The 21,781-nt window shown below is 33.4% G+C and overlaps 1 protein-coding gene across 1 annotated transcript; it reads right to left on the minus strand.

The window, feature by feature from the left end:
- Positions 1-11,005: 11,005 nt before the first annotated feature.
- Positions 11,006-16,700, minus strand: LOC105794369 (two-component response regulator ORR21). Its single transcript, XM_012623520.2, has 6 exons — positions 16,136-16,700; positions 15,562-15,714; positions 15,084-15,482; positions 14,845-14,921; positions 12,082-13,257; positions 11,006-11,479 (listed from the first exon to the last, which is right to left on the minus strand). Exons 1-5 carry the CDS (start codon positions 16,338-16,340, stop codon positions 12,082-12,084), a joined length of 2,010 nt encoding a protein of 669 aa, XP_012478974.1. The 5' UTR covers positions 16,341-16,700; the 3' UTR covers positions 11,006-11,479.
- Between the last annotated feature and the right edge of the window lie 5,081 nt (positions 16,701-21,781).

Genomic DNA, 21,781 nt, shown 5'->3' on the forward strand with positions numbered 1-21,781 from the left:
CCTCTCTTTTTTTTCTCTCCAAGCGCCACCCCTTGCGCCGCCCTCCTCTACTATGTCAACCACCGCACACCACCACTAAATTCCTCCATTTTTTTTCTTTTTTTTCTTTCTCTTCTCTTCTCCATCAAGAAAGTGATCGAATCATTGTTCATACCTTCTCCTCCGCTGAACCGCTACCTCTATTGCTAGGTCATCGCCATCGCCATAGCACCACCACCAACGGTGGAGATCTTTTCCCTTTTCCTTTTCTTATTTCGAATGTTCATTATTTTTATTTTAATAATCAAAATCCTACATTAATCATTTCATTTGAATCCTAATTCGAAACTCAATCTCTTCATTGGGTTTATCTTTGAATAAATCCTCCTCTTAGATCATTCCTTCTCCTTCAATTCGTGACCCATTCGATTTGTAACACCCCTTACCCGTATTCGACACCAGAATAGGGTACAAGGCATTACCATAACACAAGCGCTTGTAAACGTATTTAACTGTATTATAAAATTTCATCTAAATTAAAATTTTCAAATTTTTTTAACTTGATTTTATAATTCTTCACAATATATCCTCAAAATATTATATTCATAATAAATAGGGCCTACGAGAACCGATACATACCCATGCAATTCAATGCTTCATTTCTATTTCATTCAGTTCACAATTTCTCATGCTGACAATTCAAATCATATCACTAGCAATTTCCATTTAATTCACATACAATTCAATATTAGTAAGTTCAATACTAATACGTATTTACCATTTAACTCAACGTTTTTCGACTATACCATTCATTAACACATTTATGAAATTCTCAATTTTGCAATGAAAATATCACTTTATCTTAAACAACAACATCAATTCAACTCATCATCCCTTTTTTCGTCTTTTTTCACTTCAAATAGGAACTTACTATTTCATTACCTTTCCACACCCGTTTCCTACGCATATCACATAAGACATAAACATATCGTTCAACCATAGTCGCAAGCTAGTGCATTTAAGCATAATTCTTTTTGGAACTAAGCACATGATAAACCATTTCACTAGAGATTACATAATTTAAACCTTACCACCCCTGTCATGATCACAAGCATATTTCTATTTAGGCACTTACCATTTCAATGCATAACTTATAAGTTTAACGTGGCATAATCTAGCCACAACTTGGTCAAAGCCTAAGCATGTACATCAAATATGTTAACCAAATAAACATATAGCATAAGCATTATGAGTATGGATGAGCACAACATTTATTAAGTTATCAAACTTACCAACATGGGTTAATTCATAAACCATCCATGACATTACTTCAAGCTAAATCATATTCCAATTATACAATACACACATACTATGAAACTTTATTTTCCCATATGAGCTTAAATCATGACCAATAATGTGCAAATATAAAAATCATTTCTATTTCATCGTTTATCAATTATAATCAAGCATATTACCAATTATACACAAATCATTCATATATTTCCCAATTTTCCTCCTCCTCCTCTCCATTCCACATCCTTAATGTGTATAACACACTTAAATAACATTATCCATACTTCCACTATTTTCCTGTATGTAAATTCAAATTGTCTGTCTGAGTCAGAGTCACTAATTTATTTATATCTCCAGCTACCGAGCTCCAAATTAAGATCCGTTAATTTTCTCTGAAACTAGACTCATTATCTTCTTATTATAAAATTTTCAGAATTTTTTCTTAGCAAATAGGTACATTTTATTCTTTAAAGTTTCCCCTATTTCACTACTCGACAGTTCTGACCTTTCTTCACTAAAAATTAATTATTTCATAGTACAGAATTCGAATAATGTTCTTGTTTGCTTCTTTTGAAAATACGCATTCAAGATTCTAAACATATAAATTTATTTTTGTACAATTTTTAATGATTTTCCAAAGTCAAAACAGGGGATTCCAAAATCATTCTAACCCTGTCTCACTAAAATTCAAATATCTCATAATATAAAACTCGTTTGCTTACTCTGTCTCTTTTATGTGAAAATAGACTCATTCAACTTTAATTTCATATCTTATTCACTCTCTGATTCGATTTCCACCATTTTTGGTGATTTTTCAAAGTCACACAACTACTGCTGTCCAAAACAGTTTTGTTGCTAAATTTACTCTTTCATAATTTCACTTACTCCATTGCATCTTACCGATGGTTTGATCAAATATTGAGCACATTGTTCATAAATTTTCACACTTATAGCTGAAATCATTCATTACATAGTCATATTCAATTGCAATTAGTCTTTACTTCATCTTATGTATTTTCACTTAGTCAATTTCTCGATGAACACTTCGGAATAATAACAGATACACAGTGGATCAGCACATAGCACCACCCTTATAGTCAATGATACTCGGTGGAATCAACACATAGCAACCACCTTCATAATTAATAGTACCCGGTGGAATCAGCACACAACAACCACCTTTATAATCAATCATACCCAGTGGAATCAGCACACAGCAACCACCTTTATAATCAATGGTACCCAGTACACGTAGTAGCCTGCACATAGTACTACACACGTGACCATTACTTATCTCTTTCACATAGTGGCCTACACACAGCCCGTGCCACACATGTGATCATTATTGTCACTTCATTTGTATCTTTTTTATTTCGGAGGTTCAACCGGGAAATTTCTCACTTTTCTTTTTCACTGATCAAAGTCAATTTCTCGTCTTTCTTGATTTATAATAACATGTTTAACTTACTTAACACTCACATTATTCAATTTAGTCCAAAAATCATATTTTGGAAAAATTACATTTTTGCCCCTAAAGTTTCACAAAATTACAATTTTGCCCCTAGGCTCGTAAAATAATTTTTATTCTATTTCCTTGCATTTTAGGCCTAGCCAAACCATTTTCATAACTATAGCAGTCTACAATTCTCGCTTATTCGCACACTTGTGACATATTTTATAACTTTTACAAATTAATCCTTTTAGGCATTTTCATCGAAAATCACTTAGTAAAAGACATTCATCACACTCCAAACATTCATATTCTTCCATAAAACATCAAAATACATGCATATCATTCATGGGTAAATATTTAAACACAAACCCTAGTTCAAAATAATGGTAAAAATAGGTAAATCTTGTTACGAAGATTTCAAAAACATAAAAATCATTAAAAACGGGGCTAGAACGGACTTACAATCGAACTTGGAAGCTTGAAAAACCCTATCCATGGTTTCTCCGTGCAATTTTCGGCCTAGGGGTTGAAGATGGACAAAAATTAGCTTTTAATTTTGTTTTTAATTCATTTTAATAACTAAATGACCAAAATGCCCTTAATGAAAAACTTTGGAAACATGCCTAACCATGTCAATTTTTGTCCACCAACTTAACCAATGGTCTAATTACCATATAAGGACCTCCAATTTAAAATTTCATAACAATTGGACACCTCTAACAAGTAGATCTCAACTTTTGCACTTTTTTACAATTTAGTCCTTTTGACTAAATTGAGTGCCCAAACGTCGAAATTTTCGAACGAAATTTTTAAAAAATAATTTTTTGAAATCGTATACCATAAAAATATAATAAAAATAAATTTTATCCTCGTCGGATTTGTTGTCCTGAAACCACTGCTCCAACTAGGCCCAAAATCAGGTTGTTACACGATTTGTTAATCCTCCGTTCCATTCGTGTGAGAGTAAGTATAAAGGGTGTATAGAAATATTTATTTCCTCAATAATTAATTTTTCATATATCTTGTGCATAGAAAGGCTGGCATCAACTCGAGAGACCGTTAATCATTAAGTTTTAATCGCTAATTTGATAGATCTTTTAAGGGTAAGTGATAATAATCGTCAATTATCAATTATCAATTTATCGTATTAACTCTTAAGACGATAGTCCTAACTCAAGATCATTTGTTGCTCGATTAGGTAATCTAACTATAGATCCACGTGTCGGGGCTTTGAGAGATTTATTGCACATCGGATCTATGATTACGTGTGGGTTTTAACACTAAATAAGTTAATACTATTATTAAATCGATAAAAATGTTACTAAAATAATGTTGTTTGATGGGGATACTATATGTATCTATAAAGTGAAATAAGTCATCCTTATGGATTTTTATCATGTAAATGTTCTTCCTAAATCGTATGCTTGTGAAAAGTATGTTGTGTGATATTAATGTTTGCTAATAATGTGAAAAATATGTACATCTCATTCTCTTGTTATGTGATTATATGACATATGTGATATTCGTATGAAAATAAGATCTGAAACTTTGGTACCTTAAGTACGTATGTGATTTGCATGTTAAACATGCCTACATGATTTCGAGTGTTTTGGCCATACCACATGCATGGGGTGGGATATGTGAAAGGTGGAAGTATATGGCAGTTTATCTGCATTAATGTGACATTGTTCACGATTTGATTATATGGCAGTTTATCTGCGTTACTATGACACTGTTCACTTTTGTGTGTTGGTTAGACAGTTCTAGGAAAACTCAAATTTGGCGTGTAGCAGAGATGGGTAGGGCCATTTTCCTAAAATCTGTATCATTTTACAAATTTTGCATTGACATGATCATGCATGATATGCTTATGAAATATTGAGATATGTGATTTTATGACTTTGTATCATATATATTTTATATTGTGAATAAGTTTGTGTTAATCTCACACTGGGCTTAAAAAGCTCACCCCATTAGTGTTTCAATCTCTCAGGTAACACTCAAACATAGGACTTGGATTCAGCACTCGGTGGAGCCTTTCGAAAAATTTTACATCATGGATATTTATTGGATTTTTAACTATTTTGATTTAGGTTGGGGTTGTGATTTTGTGGACTTTTGGACTTTGGACTTTACCTTTATTTTTGGTTTGTGGTTTACATTTTTATGACACTAAAACTATCATGCATGCATGCAAAATTATGGGATTTTAAGTATTTTGATAATTTCATTTTCTAAATTAATTATGTTTTGTTAAATTTTAAACAAAATAATAAGTCGTAAATTTTCTAAATAGTTTTATAAAAATCAAAAGCTTCTTTATAAAAATCATTTTCATAATTATAATATAAGTTCATTCGTTTTTAAATGTTTTCAAACAACATTACAAATAAATGACGCTTTTCTTTTTAAAATAAATATATTTTACTAAGTATTTTTAAAGAGATAAAATTTGTCAATCTTAGAGTTTTTTTTACGTTTTCAAACTCAAACATCTATTTACTAATATGATCATTCAGAGCTGTCTACTTGAGTCATTGTCACTAAATTATTTATAACCTGAGCTACAGAATTCCAAATTAAGATCCACTTGATGTTTTCGAAACTAGACTCAAATACCTTTCTACCATAAAATTTTTAGAATTTATACCTTATCAAATAAGTACAGTAAAATATTCAAAGTTATCCCTATTCTGCTGTCTGACAGCTTCAACCTTTCCTTACTAAAAATTATTTGTCTCTTAGTACAAAATTTGGATAATGTTTCCGTTTGTTTCTCTTGAAAGTAGACTCATTAAGGATTTAAAGGTATATATTTAAGCCTCTAATTATTTTTTTACAAATTTTTATGATTTTCTAAAGTCGGAATAGGGGACCCGAAACCATTCTAAGCTTGTCTCACAAAATTCATTATATCTCATAACTTACAATTTCATTGCATACATTGTTTCTTCCATGAAAAACTACACTCAATAAAATTTAATTTCATATTTTATTCAACCTCTAACTCAATTTCCACTATTTTTTATGATTTTTCAAAATTAGACTACTGATGTTGTCCAAAACTATTTTAGTGCAGAATGCTGATTTCCAAGTTTATAACACCCTTATTTCCTTTCTTTACAATTTTTCGTATCATTTTCTCTTCTCTTATTTCTCGACAACAAGCAATTTTTACTTTTCGCTGAATCCCATTTTCTGTGTTTTGGGTACACACCTGGTATCGATTCGTTGTACAAACTAACCCGAGCCTTCAGAAACCTATATTTGACCAATATATCCCTTAATTAATCACTTGATTCGTCAATCAACCAAATATCGCCAACATAAAACTCGAGAAACTAAACCAACGATGATTCAAAAACTTACCGCGATGAATCCGATAACCAGTCGTCTCCACACACTAGAACATCCTTTTAAAACCTTTGAACAGCACCTAAACCAGAGCAAAACAAACCCTTTGTTAACTGATTAATCGAAATACGATACCTAAGGGGAAAAATTCCACTTACCGAAATAGATGAAGTCAAAAGTTGCACCCAAAGAGATGACTAGCAAAAAATACAGAAACGAAAAGAGAGGGGAAAGAGAAGAAATAAGATTCGACCAAAGGGGAACAAAAACCAAAAGTGAACAAGAAGGGAGAAAACACGGCAAAGAAACAAAAGTCTAATGTCAGAAAATTTGTTGGGAAAAGAAAAAAAAGAAAATAGAAAACTGATAAGGAGAAAATCTTATTTTGATAATTTCTCCCTAATTATCTCGTAAAAACACCCCCTATTAACCCACTAAAACACAACTACTCAGTCCAGTTTAATTTGAACTCCACCACGCCACACGCCTCAAACAAAAATTAATTCCCTTGCTTGGGCAGGAACTCAAACATAGGACCTCTTACACACTACCACTCCACTTAACCACCAAACCAACAGGCCCATTCTGATAAATTTTTACCAACAATCAAATAAAAGCCTACTGAACAAGAGTAAGGCCTAATTCATTCAAAATACCAAAATTTGCCCAAACAAAGACTTGAACTTGAGACTTCCCAAACACTCCCAAAACTCATAACCACTAAAACTGACAAATATTTGTGTTATATTTTCACAATAACAAAATTAGAAATTTTGGGGCATTACAGTAGTGAAATTGATAGACAAGTAATCTTGAGTGAATATTTATTATGTGATATAAGAGAATTAAATAATAAACAGTGAAACTAGTGAAGTGATAAAATAGCAAAAGACATTAAGGTTTGAATAAGTGATTATCATAAGTGAAAAAATGTAATAAAATTCTATGAATAAATTATAAAGTGTATAAGAAGAAAAGTTTGACATTTAAGTGAATCAAATAGTGAATGTGATACGAGAAATGAGAAATTTAATGAAAGAATATTTCATAAGTGAATTAAGTGTTAAATTAAGTGAATTATTTGTGTAAAATGTGTAATACATCTACAAGTGTTGTGTAAAAGTGTAAATTTAAATAAAAAGTACAATTAAGATGAGAAATGAAAAGAAATTTTCAAATGAAAAGAAATTTTCAAGTGATTATGATGGTATGAAGGCCCTAGTAAACAAGGTAGAACTAGTAGGATATAATTGACAAGCCATAAAAAATCTAGCATCTTCATGTGATTAGCACTTCCGAGCTCATGATGCGATTATTAATACTTATGTACTCATGTTTTCAACACTTTGATGCTCATGGTTATTAGCACTTACGTGCTTATGATTTCTTAGTACTTTTGTGCTCGTGCTATTCGGCATATCTTTCTTGTTTTCCATGGTTTACTAAGGACTATGTGAAGAAAATGTTAAATGAAGAATGTGCTAAATGAAATAAAGGGTAAGTGAAGATTATTATTTAAGATATATTATATTAACTAAAACTTGATATAATAATAAAGGTATAAATAAGATAAGATATAATGGGAATGAATATGTATGAAATGGATCAGCGAAATTTTTAATGAAATTTATATTGAATAGTTAGGATAGAATAGAATTCATGTGTGTACTTACTAAGCTTCTATGAAGCTTAACGTGTTGTTTTTAAACTCGTAGTGTATAGGAAGTAATTGTGTGTGGAGAGTTTGAGTTGGGCATATCAAACCACATCTCATCAAAGTAAGGTTTGTGAATTATGCATTTGAAACATTAGTGTGACATGTACTTAAGTATTCAATTGGTATGATAGTGGAAGATAATTAGTGCTTTGGACCATAGAAGAGTTGTGTTTAAATGGAAATGTTTTGAGAACATGGTGGTCATACGTTAATAAATGAACATGGATAAACATGTGATGTTTTAAATGATAATTTAGTGTATTTTAAGGTTGAAAAATGATTGAGAATGATTGCGGTTGAATGGAGTATGTTTAGGTAAGTTTTTAGGTGTGTTTAAGCTTGATTTTGGCTCCCCTGCACCCAAACACTGATGCTTGGAGGACTTGTATCGTTAAAGCATCAATAGAATGCAAAAGTAAACAATATTAAGCAGGGATATTGATACTTTGGAGAGTTTTACTGATACAACTACCTTATTTTACCCTAATTTGATTGTTTTCTCATCAAAAGGCCCCAAACGACCTCCGATTGAAGTTGAATCATAAAGCACGCTTAGAAATTATTCAAAATGTCTTAAAAGAACTTAAATAAGTTTAAAAGGTGAGTAGAATTGGGATGACATGCTAGATATTTGAGTGTAGTGTTTGGTTTGAAATGTAGTATTCCTTAATCGAGTTTAGGTTTGGACTCGAGTAAGGGGTGTTACAACCCCATTAAAGTCTTCTTCATGCTCTTAGCATATCATTTGCTCAATATTTACAAGCCACACATGTTTATCTTAGCTTCGGTGTTATGCATTTGTACTATGTGAGTTGCTCTGGTAACGAATATGGCGTCATGCATTTGAATCCGTTGACTGGGTTGGGTGTAGCATGTTACATTTATTAGTATTAGAGTAAGTTCAAGTTTAACGATTCTAGGCCCGAATAGTGCTGAAATGTATAGGATTGAGTGTTGTTTAACTAGGGTACATGCCTTAGGAAATGCCTGAGTATTCACTAAGTTTTGGGATGCTGAAATTGTTTGTTTGATGTTTGTGTAGTGCGAAATGTCTGCAGAATTTCGTAATGCCTTGGATGAGGAGGTTGAAAGTCATGCTACCCAAATTTTACTGTTGCCGCAAGCTCCTCATGCCGAAGGCGTAGATGAGAACCAACCAAAGCACCTGGTGTTGGTGGTGCCCGTGCGCAAAATATTTATTTTGTGAACTAAAAATTGAATTATTATAACCATTTATACTAAATAAAAGATGAAGTAAAATACGATACAAATGCATACAAAATATAATTAAAATACTACATGACAAAATACACAAACAAGTTAAAATATAGTATGCAAGTTTATATAAATTGTGAACGTGTCTAATTTATATAAACAATATAATACTTCAATTAAAAATATAACATAAAATAAGTAAATCAACTTTTTTTACCTCAAAACCATGGTTACCTAAACCTAAATTTTCATAAAATCATCTCTTCAAGTTACCTAAACCAACCCCAAACATTAATTAATTGCTTAGCTACCTAAACTAACCCCAAAACATTAGTTAATGGCATTACTTAGTTATCATAAAACCATCTCAAATTATAAACCAAGCAACCCGGGGATAACTTTATAACTATTATTAGATAAATGCCTGCAGTATGTTCTCGATATGCTATTATATTTAAATTGTTAAAACATAAAAAAAATTGTAAAATAATTTAGATATTTAATAATTATATTTATATAATATACGACACAAAATTGAGAGTTATTTGAATATGACAATTTCAAACCCATTATAATTATATAACAATATTAATATAGAAATAACCACCTATGAAACAACACAATAAATAATATAAATAAAAAACTGCTAAAATGTAAAATTTTAATGTCAAAATTGTTATCAAATATAATATACTAAATATAACTATGATTATTGACAAAAGAAAAACTAATATGAAAATAAACTAACTTGAAGATACATGAAACGAAAAATGAGTTATTGTAATAGTATTTGCCATGTTAATATATTCATGTTATATTCAAGTTAATTTTATGGGTTTAAAATAATATAAATAAATTTTACATGTTAATAATTTGTTTTATATAGATTTTGATTTTTTAAATGCATGTTATTTTTATGTTATTTTTGTGTTATATTGTATTTTGCATAGGCTTTCGTAGCTACTATTTTTAGAGAATAATTTGTGCATTTTTATAATGTTTAAAAGCTATAACATATTTTGCATTATTTTTAATAATGATTAAATTAAAAATAATATATTCATATTGCGTTTGTGCTTTTTCATGTTAATAATTATCATATATAAATTTTGACACGTGTATTTGAACCATTTGTATGTTAGGTTGTGTATTAATTATTCCACATTCTTTCCATATAATTTCTTAATTTATCTCATATTTGCATAATTTGTTATATTCATTTAATTTTAACTCAGAATCATTGTTGGAGAACTTAAAAGGTTTAGATATTAACAACAACCCCTAAGCTATTATAGCTTATTTGAATAAGTTCTAGTATTTTTTTTACACCTAAACAAGCCACATTCTTTATTACATATTCATAAAGGACCTTAGTTTTAATTAATTGGCATTGTTTAATTATAGTAAATTTGAATTGACAAAATTACATGAAAATTATTTGTCCAGTCGGACAAACACACAAGTAATTTTTTTTAATATGATACATTTAATGGTAGACATTCATATGGAATTTCTTACAATCAATAGATTTATGATAAAATATATTTTTTGTCAATTTAAAAAAATGATTTACAGTAATTTTGTCAATTTAAAGTTCACGCAAACTAATTAGAACAGGGATTTATATAAGTGAAAAGAAAGTATAAGGACTTAATTAAATAAGCTATTAAACTTTATGGACCCGTTTAATATATAAACCATATAATTCGACTGTTTCTCTTTTTCCGTCAGTTCTGCATAATTTTGCAAGGACATGACTTAATTACCCCCAGCCCATCACGAAATGTCATAGCTTAGTTGTCACAAAATTAAAGCCCTTCAAAGTCTAATTCTGGCCTCTCACATTTGGATGAATGCCAAATACATATATTGATGTTTGAATTAAAAAAAAGTCGTACTCTTATACCCATGTTCAAATATAACTTTAGCGCATATTGAATACAAATGCTTTAATAAGAAATAAATTAAAAAATCTAGGCTACATATTCCCACTATGAACTAAATGCCGGGTACTCGCCCAACCATGAATAATTAGTATATTAACAGTATTACGAGATAAAGAGACTAAAGAGTATAAAAAATGTGCAAAAATACACAGACTCATTTGAGTATTAAATTAAATGATAACTCTAACATCACTACCCAAGTACTCCGCGCAATTATGTTGGCAAGAGACCTAAATTCAAGCTATTATCCTACACAGCTTATTTTTCCTTAAGACTAATTACGACATAAAGATAGCGGCTAGACATGAGTAAAGCCTACGCCATTGCCCCAAATGTACAAAAGAGAGCAGAATTAAGTTCCTACTATTTTGGAATTCCATATACCAAGTAGCTTCACCGGATTTACTTTCTATAGTAAAAAATAAGACTTCAATTTGAAACTTTCTCAACACCTGCTTCTGCATAATAAGCTCCAACAACACAGAGAACTAAGAAAGGTATTCCTCACCACACAATGCAAGCCTGTAGTACAAGAACATCAGAACTGATTCAGTAAATTCTCGATTATTGAACATTGTCAATATTGTCTATATGCATGCCATTAGTGCTTCATCAAACAACAGCAGACCTACTACCATGTTAGGTTTGATAAAACTCCTAGGAAATTTATTTCAGCCATACAAGATGAACACCTATTTATACTTATGTTGCTCAAACTAGTTAGTTTCTTCCAAGATTTCCATGAATTCAGAAGATCCTTCGATATCCTATACCTAAGTCCATATATGCATTAGACACGGGTACTTCACAAAAATGAAGTGTTGGAACAACAAAGAATCATGCATCATCAAGGTCACTAACCTGATGCTAACATAAATCATATTAGCTCCATAAGCATAACAAGTCAAATGTTGATTCCTAGATTTCAAATGAAAAGATACATTGCTGTGTTGCCTTCAGGATAAGTCAAACAGAGAAATGGTGAATTTTCCTTAGAGACTGAATCAAGTGGCAAGTTACTTTTAGTTAAAGAAAAGCCACAGAGAAGCAACAAAAGGCAAATCAACTTATGCACGTGCATGCTGTTAAGCAAATAAAATTTATTAAAGACCAAAACTGAATACCTATTCGGTGAAAACACTCATGAGATCATTTGGAGGAAATTGTTGTAGCATTGGGATTCCCACTTTTGCATTATCCCCAAACTCCATACTAGGCTCCTGCTTCACTCTGGTACCAATGTTCTCACTAAAAACCTTTCCATGGCTAGAGCTGCTCAAATGTGATTGAAATTCATCAACAGCAAACTTGGCTGGAAGGCAAGTTCCTTTATTAATATATCCAAGATTATTAAAAGGTTCTTGATTGAGCAAATCCCCAGACTTAGTAGAACCATAAGGATCCGGGATATTACTCGTGCTATGGACAAATCCTGGCAAACGCCTGGATGCTTTAAATGTCATGCTTGAAGTTTGAACTTGCTGACTAGCACAATTGTCAGCATTTACTGAGCAAGATGAAACAGATGGAGAAACAGAAGCAGGGGGTATGTAACCACTAAGAACGCCTGTAGTTTGGAGATTCACATCTGATACTTGCCCAATATTCAATGAAGGACAATTTGATTGAGATGAAAGAAGACTGTAATCAATAACAGCAGTCCTGCTATAGCTGCCATTTTGGGTCACAGAAACGGGACTATTTCCTGCTCGAAAACTAGCAGATGACTGAGAGGGTACAACATGGCAAGAAGGCTGCACATTGATTGAGCGGCGCAGCTCAGAAACAGTAGATCGCTGCTGTGGTTTCTGGAGTTGTTGCTGTTGTTGCAACAAATCAATAAGCATGTTACCATTCTGAGAACTTAACCCTCCACTATTACTGGGTCCTGCCGTACCAATGTTATTAGAGGGCCATGATCTGAACCCTGAAGCAACATCTTCAACAGGTGCAAAGGATTGTGAGAAGTGTTTGGAGCTACTGGATTCGCTTTTTACTGAATGTTGAACAAATGCGACTCCATGATCAACTTGAATACACTTGGGCCCTTGAGGGGTTGCTTGAAGAAGTGCTGGCTGGTCCGTAGCCACAACTAAATTGCCAGCAGATCGACCTAAGAGCTCAGCATGGAGAGCTGCTAAGGTTTGTGGAGGAATTTGTCCAGAGGCAGCCAATGCTTGGATGTTAAAACTTCCAAGTGAACCAATTTTAACATTTGCTTCTACTGGCCCACAAAGTGGATTAGCAATACCACCTTGTTGAGCCACTCCACTTATTCTTTTCAAGTATAGTCTGAATTTCTGCATATGAGATTACAGTATCTTATGTAAACTTAAAGTTTTTAACAAGCACAAAGAAGGAGCTAAATATATCTAGCGAGATTAGGAACTTTGATGCGTATATACTATCAAAAGAATGTAAATGAAGGCTTCAAGCTCCTGAACAGGTTATATGTTCAGTTTCAGCATAAGTAGCTGACAGGTGGTCCTGCACTGCTGACAAGGACACATATCACAATCATTAATCAAAACTGACTAGCAAAACCAAGGTGAAAGTACCTGCTAGCTCTCTCTATTACAAGGACTGGTTCAAATTAGTCTCTCTATCATTAAATGGATCAATTTAGCCCCTATACTAGTAAAAAGATTCAAATAAGGCAAAATTTTAATAGAATTAAGCTCACTGTTGAAAGTGAAATGGATAATTTTTTTTTCTTTTTGAAAGATGATGATGTGAGACTTTATTTTGCAAAATAAGGAACATGGACACACGCCATTTAGCGAATGAAAGGGGCTTTAAAATTATTCAAACTTTTGTCTATACACAGTTCAACACCAAACAAAAGATTTTGTTAGCAAGACCATAAAAATTTTAAAAATATTTTGGTAGAAAATCACAAACCATTCACCCTTTTTTTTTCTTTCCCAACAGTAAAATTTGGCCTTATTTGAATCTTTTTTACTAATATAGATACTAAATTGACCCATTTAATAGTAGAGGGATGAATTTGAACCAGTCCCCATAATAGAGGTACTTTCACTGCAAAACAAGGTACAAAATATTATCAATGCTACAAGCATCATCGGCCGATATAATTTTTATATGCAAATGGTGTAAATAATAATAATTATAACAACAATAATAATACAAGCTTCTTCACCATTGTGGTTCTTTGTTCTTTTAAACTCCATTATGAGACCGACCCACTTCCAATCAGACAGATTTAACTTGACAACACTAATCCTCTTCAGAGAATTCTTTCACAACATCATCAGATGTCAACCAATTAAGATTATTTTAAATAGAGCTAATTATGACTCATTTCACAATAGCTTTACATCGAAATCTCCCCATAGATATCCACCCAACAAAATATTATATTGGCAAGCAAAAAATTTTTAAAACTTCAGTCTCTAAGGAAGGGGGAAAAATGTACTTAGCTGTATGTAAAATAAAGTCTTGAGTATAGTTGAGGTCTAATACAAGTTTTTCAATCCATAACTTGCATGAAAGTTGGATGAGGAGCTATAGACTTTACTAAATCAGAAAGTAGAGTAAAATCAAAAAGAAGAAACAGACCATATCTTCTCACTATAAAATAAATAAATAACAGAGCATATAAGAATCAATAAGGCATGATTTGAAATAATAAGAAATGAAATGACATGCCAACATCAAACCATCAAATGTTTGTTATCAGCCAAAATTAAGAAGTTCAAATTGAACAGCGAACTTGCAAGTAAAACAACAATCAAGTACTTTTAGCTATTTAACTACACACAAAGCTGAGAGCCAATTACCAAATGCTCAAATATATTCACGATCAGTCCAGATTACTAGTACAAGAAAAGAAAATACATGTCAGATTCACATGGTGAAGACCAAACCTGCAAATGGCTGGCAACATTTTCTCTAGTTAAACCAGGTACATTCATCAGCTCAAGAATTCTCTTGGGAACAGCCTCTGAAATAGCAGCCACAATGTTTTATCCAGCAATAATAAGAAAAGCAATTAGTATTAACATTTTCTATTTCAGAGATTGCACAGAATACAAAAGCCTATCCCTGTCTGAATTCAACATAGTAAGCAAAATAAATAAAAGGATCAAATCACTAGAGATCTTACTATCAATCCCTAGCTGGTTTACAGCACTGACAAATTGTTGGTGCAGTTCCACTGACCAAACAACACGTGGTTTCTTTGATGTGGATGGATCATCATTGTCAATTTCACCATCATCCTCTTCTTTTGAATTGCTCCTCTTTTTCAGAGGTTTCAATGATGTCTCTGTTGCATCATTGACGGAAGAAGCATATTCAGCATCATCATGCCTTTGTTTATGCTGATCAGTATCATCTAAGCTTCCTGAATGTTCTAGCTCCTTATTCTCATTCCATTTCTTCCTCACAACATGCTGCCATATATTCTTTAATTCTTCCTCACGTATGGGCTTAATCAAATAATCACAAGCCCCATGTCTAATTCCCTTCATAACAGCACGTGTGCTCCCATCAGCCGACATCACTACAACAGATTCATCATGTCAATAAGCAGAAGAATAATATTTACCAAAAGTCTTTATGGAAAATAAATGAATACTTACTAATTACTGGAAGATCCATTTCAAGCCCAACATGTTCGAGGAGTTTATAACCATCCATATCTGGCATATAAACATCACTTAGTATCACATCAAAACACCCTTTTCTCTCCCGTAAAAGGTTCAGAGCAACTTTGGCTTGGGGACAAGTAGTAACTGCAAAAAAAAAAGGAACTTTACTTTTAAAAAGTAATAAAGAAAATTGAACAAACATCATAACATTTCACTGTGCTCAAAAATAAGAAACTAATTAAGACTCTTTCTGGCTGTTAGCGCAGAATCTACCACATGCTTGTGAATGGTACGCAACACATGTTAAGAGTTCAACACTTGAACATATAATTTTAGCTAAATAAAAAGGATTCATTTCACTTTTAGGATGTAATTATGTTTAACTTGCCCTGTATTTTAGTGATTCGATAATCTTTAGTCAAATGCAATTTTGTCTTTCCTCGTTTGCTTAAAAGTAACAACGAAAATATACTAAAAACCAAGCTTAATTCAAGATGGCAGTTTTATAAGCAGAAAATGCATGGAAATATATATAAGTGAATCTATAAAATGCAAAATTAAGCACCGTGATAGCGGCAACGGTGAAGCATCTGCTCGAGGATTTTTAAGCAGGTAATGTCATCGTCCACAACTAGAACCCTCAACCCAGCCGGGAACTGATCAGAGATCACAATATCCGCTGCTTTGCATGACGTCAAGCCGTCGTAGCTGGTAGTGGTAGCGTCGCTCGTACTCACACTGGACTGTACAACTCTATGCATGGTAGCCATAGTCAGAAAAACACAACTCACTCACTCATTTAAAAAGAAACCCTAGAATCACAATCCTTCTCTCTTAACGATTCCAATTCACCAAAATAAACCAACGAACTCCAGCGAGAAACAGTAGAAACAGAGAGGAAAAAAAGAAACCCTAGAAATGAGGGGTTAAATTGAAAGGCTTAAACCGGGATCGGACCGACGAGTGAATAAAACAAGGATAAATTGGAATCTATTTTCTTTGATGTTGAAAAATTTTGGTGATCCAAAGTGAGTTGATTTTTCCTTTTTTCTACAGAAGAAGAAATAAGAGAATTGGCATATAACGCGCAAAAAAATAGAGAAAAAAGAACTTGTCCTTATCTGTTTATTTATTTATTTTGAGACAGGCCGGATAATATAAATAAGTAGAAAACATGCCCAAAAAAAAAAAGTAGAAAACGGAGGGAAATAATTGGAGAAGCGAAAGGTGGGACCCATTTATGCAGCGATTGTCAGTCAGGCACAGTGGGTACCGTGCAATTTCCGGTCCGCGATCCTTTGGTTTCCTCGACTCGGTCTGGTCTGTGAGGGAGGGATCATGCCACTGCATTAAAATATTCAATGTTAATTAGATAAAAGGACTGATTTTAAAAATTAATTATGGATTTAGGATGTGTTTTTCCCAAATTTAGGGAAATTGATCAAATTATGGATTTAGGATGGTCTTGCAGGAGGCATTTCCGCTGAAGTGGCAGTCAGAGTCGTATTGACCTTCTACGACCACATTACTCAAGCATTTTTTAACATAAAATTATGTTTTTTTATTATTTATTTAAATAGGTGGAAACCAAAGCTAGCAATCAGGAGGGTTCGAGCCGCTCGGATCGAATTTACTTTTGACTTAGATATCTTTAGACTTGGATCAGCTCAAGTTTAGGTTTTTTCAAGTAAAGGCTTTTACGGGCTTAGATTTTCGGGCAATTTACCAAAAAAAGTCAATTTTTTTTTAAATTTACCGAAATGGGCCCCTTTCTCCTAAATTGCGTCCACGTCAACGCGATGTCAAGGGATGTGTCAGCAAAGCGCGGCCACGTCAGCGCACTTTGATGACGTGGCAACAAAGCGCTGCCTTCAGAGCGCGATTTGTTGCCACGTCAAGAAAGCGCCTCGACGTGGCCGCGCTTTTGTCGACGTGGCATCGCCCATGGGGACGCGATTTGATCATACAGGAATAAAGCGATTAACGGTCAAAAATTTGACCATTGCCCCCCCAACGGTAAAAAAAAAAAACTTATAAATACCCCCACCCTTTTTTTTTCACAAACAAATCCTCTCTCAAATTTCCTCTCAATTTCCTCTCAATTTCCTTCCAAATTTCTCTCAAATTCGTATTTAATCTCAAATAGCTCTCAATTTCCTTTTAAATTTCTCTTAAATCCCTATTTTTAAATAATTTTAAAAATTTTTGATTTTTTTAAACCGAAAAAAATTACTCTTAAATCCCTAATTTTTAAACCGAAAAAATTTGTATGATTTCAGTAATGGACGGAGGATTGACTAGTCTTGATAAGCACCACATATCCGTGGAACAAATGAAGATGGTAAGTGTTAAATTCAATTTTTAAATATTATTTAAGATTTTTTTATTTATACATTTTTAGATAATTATTAATTTGTTATTTGTTATAAAAGTCTCAGAATCGGTATTGGAATGCAATATCCTAATATGCATGCTCCTCCATCACCGTTGGTAGAGAACTACTCATGGAAGCGGGTTTTTGCACGTGGCGATGAGGGTAGGGGATGTAAGGTGGACCCGAAACTAATCAGTGCATTGATCGAGAGGTGGAGACCCGAGACGCATACATTCTATCTTCCATGTGGAGAGGGCACTGTCACTTTGGAAGACGTCAGCCTGCAATTGGGATTGCCGGTGGACGGGTACCCAGTCACGGCGTCTGCTCAATCTAGCGATTGGCTAGCGGTGTGCTACGAGCTTCTGGGCGCTATTCTAGAGAAAATGGACGGAGGTAAGATCGAGATGGGCTGGTTGCGAGACACATTCCCGGATCCGGATGAAGATTCAACCGAATTAGAAAGAATTCGATATGCTCGGGCATACATTCTTCAGTTAATTGGATGTTATCTGATGCCGGACTTGTCACGGAGCCGCGTACATCTAAGATAGCTGCTGAAACTCGTTGATTTTAGAGCAACCGGTGAATTGAGTTGGGGGTTTGCCGTCTTGGCCACATTATATCGGGAGATGTGTAGGGTGACGCGACCGAGGAGAGCAAAAATTGGAGGTTGCCTGTCACTACTGCAGTCATGGGCACGGTTTCGCTTTCCATTTCTACGTCCTCGAGTGGACCACCCATATACATTCCCACTCATAACGAGGTAAATTTTATATTAGATTTTACAATTATTATGTAGATATTTAAAAATAAAAGTATGCTAAAAGTTTATTTAATTAGGTCGAACCATCCGGCAAGTCATGCTCGATTACCTACCGAACTTGAAGATATACAACTTCTATTAGACCAACAGTCGGAAGCACATGTAAGTATTAAATAAAATTGATATTTCCATCATTCGCTAGTCGATTGGTAATTAGTATTTAGTATTATGTATATAACTAATATTTCTATAATGTTCATATAGTTTCAATGGACACCATACGAGGATCCGGCAATTTGGGCAATAATTCCGAATGAGTTCTTACAAAATCGAAACGCTTGGTACGTGAAAGTCGCGTTATCAACTACGCGACCGTGGAGCCGCACCAGTCAGACAGAGTGATACTACAATTTGGATGTAGACAACCAATTCCCGTGGAACCTGAGGTGTTTGACGATCAACACAAAGTCCGACCTTCGACAATCGAATACTGATTGACCGAGATACTGGTCCAAGTACATGGAAATATGGGAAGATTGGTATGAATATATACCTACTCGGGAACCAATCATCGTTCCGGAGTTAGTGTGCGTGTCGAAATACATGCCATGGTTTAGGATCCATGGCAAGCCGTATTTACTGACGCCAGAGGAGAGGCAACGGCAAATACGTGTCCAAAGAGAAAGGCGCGGGCCTTTAAATCCAAGACGAGGAGACGATGACGTTGGCCCCTCAACGAGGCCCAAACACTCACCCGGCCCATCATCAGCGGCTATGCAATCACCATGCCCAACGAGAGCACCGGCACAGTCACCCGACCCAGCAATTCAACCGATAATACCCACGGAACCGCCTTTTCAGATGATGCCAGGTACGTTTCCTAGCCCTTTTATGTATCCTAACTAGAGGTGTGCATGGGCCGGGCCGGGCCCAGAAAAAATTTCAGCCCTCTTACTAGGCTCAGGCCTGGCCCGGCCTGAAATATGAGCTTAATATGTTGCCCAGGCCCGACCCATTTAAAGAATATGAAGCCCGGGCCCGACCCAGCCCGGCCAGATTTTTTTTTGCTTAAAACAAATATTAAAATTAATTGTTATTAAAATTGTATCAAATATCAAATTATATTTTTTTGTATATAATGAAAAAAAATAAAATAAGATTACTTATTTGAAGAACAAAATGCATAGCTTTCATGTTATCTATAAATTTTATGTTAGAATTGATGTAGTATTATATTCTAAGTATTGATTCTTAATAAATAATGAACCTCATGTCCACTAGAGTTGTTTAAAAATTACCAACTAATTGAATTTAAATGTTATTTAATTGTATATAATTACACATTTGTGACATTTAGGTAACAATCAATTCTTAAAAAGAGAATAAAAATAAAATGATTATACAAGTAATTAGGACTAGCAACATATTATCATTGGGCAATAAGTAGCATATTATCTATGCATAATAACATAATTAAATTAAATATTCTGTTATTGCTTTTAAGTCGCAAAGCATACAAATATTTGCTCAACAAGTTTTTTTCTCTTTGCGAATTAGATAGCGAACTCAAAACTTTCCCTTCAAATCACATATACATATAGATAGCACATCCATAGGCATATTAAATCATATTAAATCAATTTGAGCTCTATCATTCACTAATTCTAGTCATTATATAAATCCCAATCTCTAATTTTGCTTCAAACTATCTTTGAGATAAGAGCATAAGTTAAACCCCACAAGTACACATACCTCCAAAGTCCAAAATGACTTCGGAAAATTAAGCAACAAACCATAATATTCATACATTAATCCATCAACATATTTAATTTCATAACAAAATATAAATTGTAAGCTAAATTAAATTTTAAACATTTAGAAAGAAAGTATCTTAAATCCTACCGAAGAAACATCATTATCCTCATCGTCTTCATCGTCCTCATCGTCCTTTTTGCAACCAATTTCTAACATTAAATAAGAATAAATAATTAGATAATCAAATTGATGAAAAATAATATAAAATTCGAACAATAAAATGAGAATAATAATTTCCTGCTGAAAATCCCTTAGCTCGCATCCAATCATCCAAGCAAACAACAGCTTGAACCGTTTTTGGCTTAAGTGAACTCCTCAAAGGTGTGATAACTTTCTTACCCATGCTAAAAGCCGATTCAGAAGCTACAGTCGATATTGGATTGCCAAAAGATCACGAGCCAATAATGAAAGCTCATTGTATCGAACTGAACTTTTGCTCCAATAATCTAAAACATCTATTTGACTATTCAACTCAAGCTCCGGTTCTTCCAAATAAATATCCAACTGTGACTTCTCACTCATAGTGCTAGATTCATTTAAATACCATTTATAATCATCACTCTCATCAAAATATCCCCCAAAATCAGCACTATTATCATTGTGTTCATCCAAACCAGAATCAACAGGATTTTTATCCGAAACATTAGAACTCCTAGCCAAAGAGGAAGACGTGGATTTGGATTTCTTAACATACTCATCAAACAAGAGTCTAAGATTGCTAAGAATGGTCTCAACAAAATCTGAAGCATGAATACCATAGATTGTATTAAAGCAATACTGCACATAATTCAACTTGTAACGAGGATCTAAAATTGCAGCACATGACAATATCAACGAATACTCAGCCCAATACTTATTAAATTTTTCTTGCATTTGCTTAACCATTGGAGTTAAAAAAGAATAAGGACCTTTAACTGTATCAAGCAAGAACTTGTGAACCATCCAAACCCCTCTAAAATAAAGATTAGCCGTTGGATAATTAGAACCAGAAAAAACACAAGTCACGTCATAAAAGGCTTTCAAAAATTTGTAAATAATAGTAACATTTCTCCACTCCTCGTTAGAAAGTGCAAACATTTGATAATCTTTATCCCGTTGGCCCCAATAATCTAACACATCTTTATAGTAAAGAGAAGATTCAAGCATCAAATAAGTAGAATTCCATCTCACACACACATCTTGACGCAACTTTTTGGTCACATTCAAATGAAAACTTTTGTCGGCCACATCATAAAATCTTTTCCTACAATTCGACT

Source organism: Gossypium raimondii, chromosome 3 (assembly GCF_025698545.1).
Source record: "Gossypium raimondii isolate GPD5lz chromosome 3, ASM2569854v1, whole genome shotgun sequence".
NCBI lineage: Eukaryota > Viridiplantae > Streptophyta > Magnoliopsida > Malvales > Malvaceae > Gossypium > Gossypium raimondii.